The sequence below is a fragment of the Dendrobates tinctorius genome, unplaced genomic scaffold (genome assembly GCF_039654945.1).
Source record: "Dendrobates tinctorius isolate UK_male_01 unplaced genomic scaffold, ASM3965494v1 ptg000008l, whole genome shotgun sequence".
Taxonomy (NCBI): Eukaryota; Metazoa; Chordata; class Amphibia; order Anura; family Dendrobatidae; genus Dendrobates; species Dendrobates tinctorius.
This window is the reverse complement of record NW_027361676.1, coordinates 22,709,440-22,724,230: the sequence shown is the minus strand read 5'-3', so window position 1 is coordinate 22,724,230 and position 14,791 is coordinate 22,709,440. Positions and strand designations below refer to the sequence as shown.

Below are 14,791 nucleotides of genomic sequence, written 5' to 3'. Positions count from 1 at the left end.
TCTGGATGTTCAACAATCGGGTACACAGCACGACTGGATATACACCATACACCCTACTGTTCGGCTAGAAGGGAAGAGAAATCACAGAGCTGGAATTGGATCCAGAGGAGGACTACCCACGGACGGGGGTGTCCACCTGGGTCCGTGAATATCATCACCGTCTGCAGACTCTACATCGACTTGTGCAGACCAAGTTTCGAGAACTTGAACATCATGAAGTGACTCCCCTGCAAGGGACAACTCTTAAGGCCAGGGACCACATGTTGGTCCAAAACAAATGTCCTCGAGGCACACTGTTTATATTTTGAACTGTTTACACCCCGTTAACCATTTTCCCTCCCTGCGTGGAGTATTCCCTGTTCAGTTAAAGTTATTAACTCTTGCTCTGCCTTCTGTCTGTCACTGCATCCCGCAACCTGCTCACATGTACATAGTGAATCAAGTACGGTATATTGTACCCAGAACTGCTCATATAAAAGGGTGGTGGCCCACTCTTCCAGAAGGGCCCACTGGAGGATTCTCCTGTTCTCCTTTGGGCCAGTCCGAGTCTGGCTGTATCTGAGCTCCTGTACTTGGTTTGACAGTCATTCTGTGCTGACAGACTGACTCTATTTAAGGCCCTTTCAAACGTCCATATAAAACCGGTACCGAAAGAAACTGGATCAGTGTCAATTGTGTTTTCCATTAGTGTTGTCACAGTATGTCATCAGTATCATCAGTATTTTTCCAGTATGGATAAAGAAATGAATGAAATTACAAAGCTTCCCTCCACTCATGTTAAACACGTACAGCACACAGATGACACATGGATAGCATCTGTGTGCTGTAACTCTACTGTTTTTCATGGACCCACAGACTTGTATTGGCCCTTGTAATCTGTGCTACTTGAAAAAAAAACCATACATATAAATTCTGATTTTTTTTGTTAAGGCATTAAAATAGTATAAAAAACCCTATATGTATCTCTTTAATCTTACCTGGATAATCATATTTCCAGGTAACTTTTACCGCACAATTAACAATGTAAAGTAAAAAAAAAAAAAAAATGATGATGGCGTATGCTTTTTTCACCATTTCACTACACTTGGATTTTTTTTGGCCATTTTCCGTTACTACACATGGTAAAATAAATGCTTTCCTTTAAAACTATAACCGGTCCTTCAAGAAACAAGCACTCAAACAGATATGTGTTTGGAAAATTAAAAAAGTTATGGCTATTTGAAAAAAAAATCAACAAACAAAATCAAAAATTGACTGCATCCCCTCTCTATGGGGTTAATTGTATATACTGTACCTATATGCAATAAGGATACCTCAGGGTATGTGCACACATTAAATATCTACAGCAGACATTTCTGTTAACCTATGCATAAAATGCGCATGATTTTTGTCGCACGTTTACATGCATTTTTGGAGTTTTTTTCTCCATTCATTTGAATGGATGAAAAATGCTGAAAGAATTGATATGCTGCATACGTAAAACTGCTTCAAATCCACATGTAAAAAATAAGCAGCATAGGCATAAAACATTAGAAATCTTATTAGATTTGCTGGTACAGTAAAACGCTGCATTTTTTTTTCTAAGCAAAAACACTGTGTGAATGAGCCCTTACTCAAGTGAATTAATAAATGTATTCAGCAAATAACAAACATTATTGCTTAAAGTTCTCTGTTAAAGAATATTCTGCATTTGTTCTTTATGTTTAAATAGTTTATTTTAATTACTAAGTTTCTCATTATTTATTTCCTTTAAGGATTTTAAACATGTTTTCACAGAATATGGAAACTGTTACACTTTTAATCAAGATCCCGCCAAACCGTATAAAAGGGTCAGTAGTTCTGGAAGAGGATTAAGTGTACTATTTGATATAAAACAGGTAATACAATAACTTCAGTAATTGAAGATAAACAAATGTCCAGTATTAAACATTAACAGTAAGCTCACTTGAGGCAGATGTGTCAAAATCTGCATAAATGTTTCACAAGGAATACTGTCCTGTGGTGAGAATTTAAAATTGCTCACATGTCAATTTATAATAAGATATTTTCAGAAAATGTTACCCTTTGCTGTGCATAGGTTGAAATCTGTATCAAATTTCCAGCAAGATCCAGACCAAATGATGGGTAGTTTTATTTTTGCCCAATGTGTGTCCCATGTGGATATATTTCTGTGTAAGAAATGCAGTGCAGTATGTGGATGAAGTCTGGTAAAATATGATCCTCTTTACTTGTAATGTACTTGTATATTCTGCAGTGTATTCGCTCCATGTGAATGTATTCCAAAAGAGTTGGGCAAATCTTTTCTAATTCTGCAGCTTTGATGAATTTTCTCTCAAAATTTTGATTTGCTCTCTGCTGCTATTTACAATACAGAAAAGCCTCTAATTGGCCCATACACTCGGTGCATAACACTCTGCATTCTCCTAAAAGTATAGATGGGCAAATTTGTTTCTGTGGAATTTAATTCTATTCGAATTTTACAAAAATCTGCGTTCTGGAGAATACAAATTTTTGTTAATTCGCTGCAGGTGAATTCAGCAATTGAACAGGAGAAGACTGGCAAAAGGTTAAAAAGAACATACTTGCCTCACTCCTCTCTGGCTGCTCCTTTTTACTGTTTGGTCATTCATGTATCCATCATGTCACATCTACATCTTGGCATTCACTCTTGACAAGGGCTTCCAGCTATGAGCAGGCCTCAGAGTTCACTACCCGTGCTCTTGCACCTACTTGCAGCAGAAAAATCCAGCCTAGATTGAACAGTGGGTTGTTACTTCTGGCTGCAGGTCCCAGAGGTCACTGCACAGCAATCTTTGGGGTATGTGTAAGGAGGTGGAGGTGTTGCTCACATCCCCCCTTGAAGACATTTATATTGTTGCATTGTGTTAAGATGTTTGAATGCATAATAAGCTATTTTGATAGTGATAGGTTGTGTTCTTCCCAGCACTAGGTAGCCTACAAGGTTAATAGTTATTGTTATTATTATTTATATAGCACCTTTGATTCCATGGTGCTGTACATGAGAAGGGGTTACATACAAATTACAGATATCACTTACAGTAAACATACTAACAATCACAGACTAATATAGAGGGGAGAGAGGACCCTGCCCTTTTGGGCTTACATTCTACAGGATGGTGGGGAAGGAGACAGTAGGTTGGGGGGTTGCAGCAGCTCCAGTGATGGTGAGGCAGTATTTCCGGTAGTGGTGAGGAGGCAGCAGGGATTAATGCAGGCTGTAAGCTTTCCTGAAGAGATGGGTTTTCAGGTTCCATCTGAAGGATCCGAGTGTGGTTGATAATCGGACGTGTTGGGGCAAAGAATTCCAGAGGATGGGGGCTATTCGGGGGAAGTCTTGGAGGCGGTTGAGTGAGGAGTGAATAACTTTGGAGGAGAGAAGGAGGTCTTGGGAGGATCGGAGATTACGTGAGGGAAGATATCAGGAGATTAGTTCAGAGATATATGGAGGAGACAGGTTATAGATGGCCTTGTAGGTCAGTATTAGTAATTTGAATTGGATATGCTGAGGGAGTGGGAGCCAGTGAAGAGATTTGCAGAGGGGAGAAGCGGAGGAGTAGCGAATAGAGAGATGAATTATTCGGGCAGCAGAGTTAAGGATGGACTGGAGAAATGTAAGGGTGTTAGCAGGGAGGCCACAGAAAAGAATGTTGCAGTAGTCGAGACAGGAGATGATGAGGGCATGCACAACCATTTTAGTAGAGTGAGGGTTGAGGAAGGGACGAATTCTGGAAATATTTTTGAGCTGGAGGCGGCAGGAGGTGGAGAGAGCTTGGATGTGCAGTTTGAAGGACAGGGCAGAGTCAAGGGTTACTCTGAGGCTGCGGACCTCCGGTACGAGGGAAAGCGTGATGTTGTCAATAGTTATAGATAGGTCAGGTAAGGGAGATCTGTGAGATGGGGGAAAGATGATCAGTTCAGATTTGTCCACATTCCGTTTGAGGAAGCGGGAGGAGAAGGAGGATATGGCTGATAGACACTCTGGGATTCTGGAGAGCAGAGAGGTGACGTCTGGGCCAGAGAGGTAGATTTGAGTATCATCAGCATAAAGGTGGTACTGGAATCCATGAGACTTTGAGTTGCCCCAGGCCAAGTGTACAGATTGAGAAGAGTAGGGGTCCTAGAACAGAGCCTTGGGGGACTCCAACAGAGAGGGGGTGGGATGAGGAGGTAGTGTGGGAGTGGGAGATGCTGAATGTGTGGTTGGAGAGGTATGAGGAGATCCCGGATAGGGTGAGGTCTTTGATGCCAAAGGAAGAGAGGATCTGTAGTAGGAGGCAGTGGTCAACTGTGTTGAAGGCAGAGGACCGGTCTAGAAGCAGGAATTTAGAGAATTGTCCATTTGCTTTGGCTGTAAGTAGGTCTTTTGTAATTTTGGTCAGGGCTGTCTCAGTGCCTTGGTTTCAGGATTTTGGTTTAGTTGGAAAATTAGCACCGAGGTGTTTAATACTGCTCTTCTTGCTTGTTTGCAGTGTGTTACAAATAAATAAAAAAAAGTCCTGTTGTGGCAGTACATCTCAGGTCAATCAATTCACAGTCACATTGATTGACTACATATACATAGTAACTGCTCACATCACTTGAATTTTTGGATTGCTACTCACAGAATGAGACAACCACACCCATTTTGAATGTGCTTCCGCACTGCAGTGGTACGCCACAATCAGATTATGCCTTTTTTTTCTATGTCTGTGGGGAATGAGCTATGCACTGTGAGATGGTACCTAATCTTTTATAATGGCTGTAATAGTCCATCCTGATTGTTTGGGTTAGACCAGGTTTCATTGTCATGAAACTTTCCCAAGGATATTTTTTTACAAATATGTAAAAAAAAATTTAAATATATACACATATGCAACCAATTCTTTAGACTTTTTCTAGGCACATCAGTTATGTTGCAAATTATGTGATATTTTTGGAGCTTAAGAGGCCCTCAAAAACAATTGTCCTATATAATTTTAAAACCCCTTCATTTTTTTGCCCATTTTGTTACTTTACAACTTTATTAAAAAAAAGTTCAGATTTGCCTAACTTTGGGCAAATGTATTGTTATAAAAGTTTATACCACAACTCATGCTTGTAGTATTGTTGATGATTTTGTCACTGTTTATTTAGAGTAAGAGTAGATGTTCTATAAAATACTACCTGCTTCAGAGATGTTTCAAATGGATCTATTCATCAACTTTCCAGTTGATATCTATCATGTACAGTGTATACCTTTTGCTATGTTGACTGCAACTTTTAATACAACTCTCTTCATAATTAATATTTATGGTTCTTTTGAGCCAGACTGAATTTACTGATGATCCGTCGCTGGGGTACGTGGATGCTGGGATCACATTTGTGATACACTCTCCAAAGATTCCTCCCAGATTTGATGGCTTGGGTCTACACTGTCCTGCCGGGATGCACGCTCACGCTTCTATAAGACATTTAAAGGTATTTACATATTTAATAGAATGGAAGCTGGAGGCAATTATGGTATATTTTATTATGCAGATTAATGATTCAAAGACCATTTAACAGCAAGAAGGTTTCCTAGGTACATGCACAGTCATTCCTCTAATTAGATTTACATACATAATGTACTATGTTTTTAAAAACAAACAGCAGACCCCACTGAAAGCCAGCAGGCTGTAAAGCCAATAAATGTCATCTTCCAGATATTAGCATAGCTTTGTAGAACATAGTGATGACCCTTAGGGATTCAGATTTGTTAATACAGCTCCTGGTTTCTGTCAAGCCTAATTATACCGCAGGTTACTGTGACTAACGCTATACAAGTTCTACCGTTATTTATCCCCCCTTCTTGGCCAAGCACATTTTCTAGTTTTACCATGCATGCGCTTTTAGCAACTTTAAAGCTGGTTCTCTTTAAGATATTAACCCCTTTAATCCCTCAACCCACTCCCTTCCCCCCAAAGCCAGTTTTCAACTTCATGACCAGTCCAAAATTCTGACCAGTGTCACTTTATGTGGTAATGTAATAACTCAGAAACGCTTCAATGGATCCCAATGATTTTGAGACTCTTTCTTCATGACATGTTGTACTTCATGACAATATAACATTTGCTCGACATGAATTGTGCAAAAATCGGAAATTTGGCAAAAATGTTGCAGTTTGTTAAAATTTTAATTCTTATGCAGAGGATTATTTCACACAAAATAGCTACTAAATAACATTTCCCATATGTCTATTTTACATCTGCATCATTTTTCAACATCATTTTTTGTTAGGAAATTAGAAATATTAAAAGCTGACCAGCAAAGTTCACTTTTTTTCCAACAAAATTTACAAAACAATTTTTCTTAGGGACCACATCACATTTGAAGTGACTTTGAGGGGCCTATATGACAGAAAATGTCCAAAAGTTACACAGTTCTAAAAACTGCACCCACAAAATTCTCCAAACTACATTTAAGAAATGTATTAACCCTTCAGGTGCTTCACATGAATTAACACAATGTGGAAGGAAAGAAATTTTTTTACTTTTTTTCTCAAAAATGTTACTTTAGCCTCAATTTTTTCACATTGGTAACAGGAAAAAATGGACCCCAAAATATGTTGTACAATTTCGCCTGAGTACACCGATACCTCATATGTGGGGGAGAATTACTGTTTGGGAGCATGGCAGGGCTCAGAATAAAAGGAGCACCGTTTGACTTTTTGAAAGCAAAATTAGCAGGAATCGAGAGAAAACACCATGTTGCATTTGGAGAGCCCCTGAGGCGCCTTAACAGTGGTAATTCCCCACAAGTGACCTCTTTTTGGAAACTAGACCCTTCAAGTAATTTTTTCTAGATGTGTGCTGAGCATCTTGAATCCCAAGTGCTTCACAGAAGTTTATTAGATTGAGCCGTAAAAATAAAAAATCCCATTTTTCCCACAAAAATGTTGTTTTAACCCAATTTTTTTTCATTTTCACAAGGGTAACAGAAGAAACTGTACCTCAAAATTTGTTGTGCAATTTTGCCCCAGTATGCCGATTCCCGATATGTTGGGGGAAATGTACTGTTTGGGTGCACGGCCATGCTTGGAAAAGGATTGACATTTTGGAATGCAGACTGTCATGACTCAGGATGGATGGTTCTGGCTCTGTCCTGGTCAGGTCAGGGTTAAGTCTGTCTGCCTCTTTGGTTCTGAGGCAGCTATTTAATGTTGGTAGTTCCTGGGTCCAGTGTCGGTGATACTTCCGTCTACTCGGTCAGTAGTCTCTGACCCAGGTTACTCTCTCTGTATCGTTGTTCCTCTGCATGTGTTTGTTTGCTGCATATGACCCGGCTTGCCCCCTGACTATTGTCTCTGTCTTTCTGCTTGGTACTGATTCATCCCTCCTTGTAATCTGACCCCTTAGCTTGCCTCTGGTTACTCGTCTGTCTTGTCCCTGGTTACCTCATTCCCGTCTGGCTTCTGACCCTCGGCTTTGCTCTCTGACTACGTTATTGGTTTTGTCTTTTGCATTCTGTGCCCTCGGCCAGCTCCCTGTCATTGCACGGGGTAGCTCCACCCCCTGTGGTCACATGACCGGCTAGCTTTGCCCCTGTGATCACTTGACTGGCTAATCTCAGGTCCTGTGTGCACTGCACTCCTCGTTCTCCGCACACCCTGTCTATTGGCACATGTCCCCTGTTAGCGCCCCCAGGCATAACCCCAGTGACACTGTCCTCGTGTCACTAAATTATCACTGACCGCACATTTTTTCGAGAGCTTTGGGATTCACTGTATGCCATGGACCCACTTTGCGCTCTGCCAGATTGAGTGGATAACCTGACCAAAATCATTACACAAACTTTGATGGTCTGGTCTTATTTGGAGAGCCCTTGACGTGCCGAAACAGTGAAAAAACACAAATGTCCCTATTTTGGAAATTAGACCCCTCAATTAATTTATCTAGATGTGTGGTGAGCACCTTGTGCCTCACAGAACTTTATACTATTGGGCAGGGAAGAAAGAATAATTACATTTTTACTACTACAATGTTGTTTTAGACCTAAGTTTTTAATTTTTATAAGGGCTAATATGAAAAAATGTACTTCAGTTTGTTGTGCAATTTCTACTCAGTGTGCCAATACCCTACATGTAATCAGGAACAGATTTTAATAGTAATACTGCAGATTTTACTGTTATGGATTGTGGGTGCCATGACCCACTATGAGTGCCGCTGAGGTGCCAGAACAGCAGAACCCCCATAAGTAACAAACTACACCTCTCAATTAATTTATCTAGAATTGCAGTGATTAAATTGACACCACAGGTGTGTCACATGTTTCACAAAATGTTATACCATTGGGCAGTGAATAAAAAATAATTTATTTTAGCCACAGATATTACATTTTCACAGTGGGAAATTGGTATAAATGGCACCAAAACTTGTCTTACAATTTCTGCTGAATGTAGAAATACCCTATCTATGGCTGTACAGTACTGCTTATCCACACAGCGAAACTCAGGAGGAACGGAGCACTATTTTACTCCTGGAGCAGAGATTTTCTTAGAATAGTTTGCAGACTCCATATACAGAGCCCCTAAGTGCTAGAAAAGCAGACTACCCTCCTCAAGTGACCCCATTTTGGTAATTATTCCCCTTTGGGAATTTTTTCTACAGGTGTAGTGATGATTTGACTCCATGGGTGTTTTTCAGAAACAAGCAGCAGTGAATGTTTCTGAGTGAAAATTTCAAATCTGTCAGTGTAGTGCCCAGTGCCCAGTGCATTGTAGTGCCCGTATATTGTAGTGACCAGTACATTATGCCCAGCTCATGCTTCTGGAGACATGCACCCATAAATTGAGCTCTTGTCTCTACAGAAATGCCAAACATATGAACACTAAATGTGGTCAAGGCACACTGGTGCTCAGAAGGGAGGGAGTCATTTGGATTTGTTAGCTCAGAATTTGCTGAATTTCTTTTGGTGGGTGAGGAGCCATTTTGCTTTTCTAGAGCCATTGTATACCAGTAATGTGGAAGCCCTCTGTGATTCTGTTAACATATAACAGATCTGAGTGGGGACTTCCCTTTTTGTGGACTGATTTGAAGCTTTAATTGGGAACATTTTACATAGCATTACGTACAGTATATCCTATTCTCTACAGTGAGCACATCGGGTTTTCCATCTAAATCTCAGAGTGACATGATTCAGATGAAACCCCTGAGGGATCCTTTCACTACAGTGCATCAGCAGAGTTACTTTGGACTCCATTTGGCCTCTGATCAGTGTTGTCCTACTTTTAAGAAGTGCACAAAACTGTGGCCAACGGCACTTTTCTACATACCTAAAAAAAATGAACACCAGCGGATCATAAGTCAGATGGTGTGCACAGTGTCCCATTTGCCTCATTTTAGGGAATCTTCCGTCAAGTGTTCTGTCTGAATATCATAATTCAGAGATTATACCGGAAATCCCGATGTAAGCACTGAGAATAGAGTACAGAATAAATGTGAGCTGAGCCTTAGGCTGGTTTCACACTTGCGTTTTTTTGCGCTGTTTTTTTGTGTGCAAAAAAAGCATGCGTTTTTTCCCCTATCTTTTACATGGGTGCGCAAAGGTGCGCATACATATGCGTTTGTACGCGTTTGTATGCACATGCGTTTTTTTTGTAGTGTGCGCTTGGGCGCACAAAATGCATCTTGTTGCATTTTTTGTGCGTCCGACTTGCCCCAAAAAAAGCATGCGCACGCAATGCATTTTTCTACACCCAAACACCCATTATAGTCTATGGGTGCGCATACGTACGCATGGTAATGCGCACGTATGCGCAAAAAGAGCATGCGTTTTTTTAAAAAACGCACACAGACCAGCAAAAATACGCATGATGCGTTTTTTATGTGTGTTTGCACTGCGCACGGTGCGCAGCGCAAAAAAGCGCAAGTGTGACAGTAGCCTTACTCTGATCTTTGGGAGGCAGAATGAAAAATCAACAGTAGGTGAAGAATTGGTTTTATTTAATTTTTACTCCATTCCTCCTGCGGTATAAGTGATTAGACAACTTTATTATTTGGGTTGGTGGAATTACAGGGATATCAGATTTATATATTTTTTGTTTGGCTACTGTCACACACTAAAAGATGCTTTTAGTCAAAATATATAAAATTGTGTACCCCTCTCTGTAAAAATAATTTTTATATGTTGGACATATTTCTTTCAAAGGGGAAGGGCCAATAAATAGAGATTTAGACTGGCAGTGTCTTTTTTTTATTTATTTTTATTTGTCTATTTAATTTTTTTTTTAAATGAGCTTTTGTGGCATGTTAGCATATCAAAATATATTTTTTTCTTGCCGATTTCCCCTTTAACTGAGGCTGTTATATTAGCCCCAGTAACAGGAGAAATTTCAACTTCCTGTCTGCATAGCTGAGCTGAGTGGGTTTTCCAGGATCCCAACACTCCAGTTTACTCCCTACTCACTGTAATCATATAACCACACCTGTATATACAAGTCCTGGTATACTTCTGTGTACAGTATACAGAAATCCAGAAGAAAACAGGGCAATAAACAATGTTTTTCTTGTCCCTGCGCAGTCCTGCTGAACCTGACTGCTGGCTCCCCCCCCCACTCCCACAGCTGCAGGATCCTATGCTAGCTGCTTACACTGCATTTATGTTTAAGAACAACAGTGTGGGGTAAAATGTGGGCTGCCCAAACCTATAAAGTTTATATGCAGGCTGGAAGTACTTAATTTACGTATAAACCTTTTTTTTAACCTTTTGATAGATGTGATAAATTTCAGTAGACTTTGGCACCAATTCATTAAGACCTGCGTTGTGGATACCAATCTTAATGAAGATTTTGATGAAATAAAATGCGCTTAATTAAGAGATTCACGTCACTTAATGTATTAGGCACATTTTACATATGCTGTGAACTTCAGCCAGAAATGTTACTCTAGCCAGAGACTGCAGAATATTTCTTGTGTAATTTAAGTGTCGTTAATATTGATTCCTTTGCTGGATGGACCTTACCATGCTGCATCCTGCTCAAATTCCATCTACTTTGGCCGAGACTGGTGTCAATGCACCAAAAATTACACAAAACAATTACGATGTACAATAATAAATTATATTGTGGTACCATGTTAGCCAGAAAAATCGATGTGAATACTTTTCTGCCCAATGATGACAAAAGTATTCTCAGGGTGATACCTTTATTGGCTAACCAGAAAATAATATGTTTGCAAGCTTTCAGAGAACAGTGGCTCCTTCTTCAGGCAAGATAACAAATGGATTAATAAGAAAAAAGCACAACATTTAAGGGATTCTACAGTAGGATATTTGATCATTAGGTGGGAGGTGCGATGCCTCCTAAAAATGAGTCAATCGATTTACCATTTTCTTACAAATGGAGAGGTAGTTGGAATGTTCTTAGTTGTCTGAAGTCCTTCTGGTGAAAGTGTGAACTGTGTCCATGTAGTGAGTCACAAATCCAGGTGTTATATTGAGTCCTAGTGTCAAAGTGTTGAACATCCTTATAAGTTTAAATGCCCTAATTTTTCTCTCTCTGTCATCCTTAAAATGACCTTTTAGTACAAAGGCTTTTAAGTCTGTCATACAATGTCCAGTTCCAGAGAAATGTTTTCCCACAGGCGTGTCCATTTCATTCCTGATTGTATGTCTGTGTAAATTCATCCTTGTTTGTAGTTTTTGCATGGATTCCAACTGCCTCTCCATTTGTAAGAAAATGGTATTTCGGCCGGGGAGATGTCCACAAATGGGGTCCCTCAAACAAAGATCTGTCTTGCGGCAACATGCGATCTCCGGTTTTACCCATTGAGCCCCTAATTCATGAGCCTGTACAGCCAAAGCAAACAAGGCTGTACCAATTTCGGGGCTAAACATAAGCTGATGTGTAACAGATAGCAGAGAGGGCCGCAAGCTACTGTCCTTTACTCGGCCCTTGCTTCTTTGCACATGCGCGGTACTCACAGTCACTGAGCGCACGGCACTCTTTACTCTCACTGTCCGGCTAGTGGTACCAGGGCCATCGATCGCAGCCTGTCGCAGTGCCAGCACTCGAGATGTGGAGTGCGCTGCTCACCCTTCTGTACTCTGCCTGACAGCAGAATACTCTGCCTCACTTCGCGTGCTTTTCCCTTGGTTTCCGGTTCACCCGGGCCCCCTACTTCCGGGTCATGGGACTTGTCCAGTCCCCTATTCCTTCCCCCCGGGCAACATGGGATGCAGCCTCATTAGTTCCAGACTTGGCTCAGTACAGGGAACTGCAGCCCGGTCTTCCTCCTTACATGTACATGTCCCCTGATGACTCCTCTGGAAGAAACACATCTGGACACGTGAGAGGCATAAAGAGAGAGTGCCGGGCCAACCACTTGTTAGGGCGGGAGCAAAGAGGTATCAGACTATTTATATAGGGAAATATAGGGGTAGAACCAGACGTCTTTCCCATGATATCTGCAAAGCACTATCTGAGACACCCCCCGATGCCAGACCACCAGCAATCTACACACCCACTGCGAGCTAGCCATACCGTACAGAAATAAAAGGGCTAGGAAGAGGAGAACACCAATGTGGCTAAATAAGGATGTTAAAAGGGCAATAAGTAACAAGAACAAGGCATTTAAGAAGCTAAAACAAGAAGGCAATGAAGAAGCATTAAAAAGTTATAGAGAAAAAATAAAATGTGTAAAAAACAAATACATTTAGCAAAAGTGGAAACTGAGAGACTCATTTCTTAGGAAAGTAAAACAAACCCCAAACTATTCTTTAATTATATAAACAATAAAATGATTAAAATTTATGGTGTCGGCCCTTTAAAGAACAATGAGGGTGAAATCATAGAGAGCGATGTGGGAAAAGCAAATGTTTTAAATACTTTTTTCTCAACAGTGTTCACACAGGAAAAGGATTTGCCAGGGGAAATGCAGAGTGATAATGTAAACTCCCTATTAAGTATTACCTGCCTAACCCAGGAAGAAGTGCAGAACCGCCTTAGTAAGATTAAAATTGACAAATCACCAGGCCCTGATGGCATTCACCCTCGGGTATTAAGGGAGTTAAGTAATGTGATAGACAGGCCTCTTTTCCTTATATTTAAAGACTCTATAGAAACAGGGTCTGTTCCTTTTGATTGGCTGAAAGCAAATGTGGTACCAATATTCAAAAAGGGGTGTAAAAGGGAACCTGGAAACTATAGGCCGGTAAGCTTAACATCTGTTGTGGGTAAAATTTTTGAAGGGTTTCTAAGGGATACCATTATGGAATATCTCAATGTTAATAAATGTTTAACTCCATATCAACATGGATTTATGAAGGATCGCTCCTGTCAAACTAACCTGATCAGCTTCTATGAGGATGTAAGCTCTCAAATGGACCAAGGAGAATCATTGGATGTCATTTATCTCAACTTCTCTAAAGCATTTGACACTGTCCCACATAAAAGATTGGTAAGTAATATGAGAAAGCTTGGGCTAGGGGAAAATGTGTGTAGATGGGTAGATAGCTGGCTTAGTGATAGAAAACAAAGAGTGGTTATTAATGGTGCATACTCAGATTGGGCCAGGGTTACTAGTGGGGTACCACAGGGTTCTGTATTGGGCCCCCTACTATTTAATATATTTATTAATGATCTAGTGGATGGCTTACACTGTAAAATATCAGTATTTGCAGATGATACAAAACTATGTAAGGTGGTTAACACAAAGGAGGACAGTTTGCAACTACAGACAGATTTGAGTAAATTGGAGAATTGGGCTGAAAAATGGCAAATGAGGTTTAACACAGATAAATGTAAGGTTATGCACATGGGAAGGAGAAACAGATGCTACAATTACTTACTAAATGGGAAACTGCTGGGGAAATCAGACATGGAAAAAGACTTAGGCATCTTAGTCAATAAGAAGCTAAATTGGGGTGCCCAGTGTCAGGCAGCTGCCACCAAAGCAAATAGGGTCATGGGATGCATTAGAAGAGGTCTGGGGACACGAGATGAAAGCATAATTCTCCCTCTGTACAAATCACTCGTCAGACCACACTTGGAGTATTGTGTGCAATTTTGGAAGCCGGTGCTCAAGAAAGACATTACTGAACTTGAAAGGGTTCAAAGGCGGGCTACTAAAATGATAAATGGAGTTGGTTCACTACAATACACAGAAAGGTTATCAAAATTAGGTCTATTTATTCTAGAAAAGAGAAGACTTAGGGGAGACCTAATATATATGTACAAGTATATCAGAGGGCAATACAGAGATCTCTCCAATTAACTGTTTGTACCAAGGACTGTGACAAGAACAAGGGGGCATTCTCTTCGTTTGGAGGAAAGACAATTTCTGCACCAGCATAGAAGAGGGTTCTTCACGGTAAGAGCAGTGAGGCTCTGGAATTCTCTTCCTGAGGAAGTGGTGATGGCCAACTCACTGAATCAATTTAAGAAAGGAATGAATGCTTTTCTTGTGAGTAACAGTATAGAAGGTTACGAACAACATAATATTATAGGTAGATGGTTGACCCAGCTTAGGGGAAGGTTTTTTTTTCCCTATGGAGAAAATTGGCTTCTACTCTGTGGGTTTTTTGCCTTCCCCAGCATCAACAATGCAGAACAGCTGCACTAAAAATAGGCTGAACTAGATGGACATAAGGTCTTCCTTCAGCCTTCAAAACTATTTTACTATGTTATGTAATGGATGAGGACATTCCATTTTATTTATATTTTGTTTAATTATTATAAACCCACCACTGCAGTCATACTAAGTACATCCATATGAGTCACCAGTGCACCATAGGTTTGATGACAACTGTATGCTTATTGTATAGTGACTAGTGATGA

General features: G+C 40.4%; 1 protein-coding gene across 1 annotated transcript in view; it reads left to right on the top strand.

The window, feature by feature from the left end:
• ASIC5 (acid sensing ion channel subunit family member 5) overlaps window positions 1-14,791 on the top strand; it is a 116,228-nt gene that overhangs the window by 68,370 nt on the left and 33,067 nt on the right. The window contains exons 6-7 of the mRNA XM_073579021.1: window positions 1,755-1,877; window positions 5,308-5,457. Of these exons, the coding sequence (XP_073435122.1) occupies window positions 1,755-1,877; window positions 5,308-5,457 (273 nt within the window). The remainder of the gene's footprint in view (window positions 1-1,754; window positions 1,878-5,307; window positions 5,458-14,791) is intronic.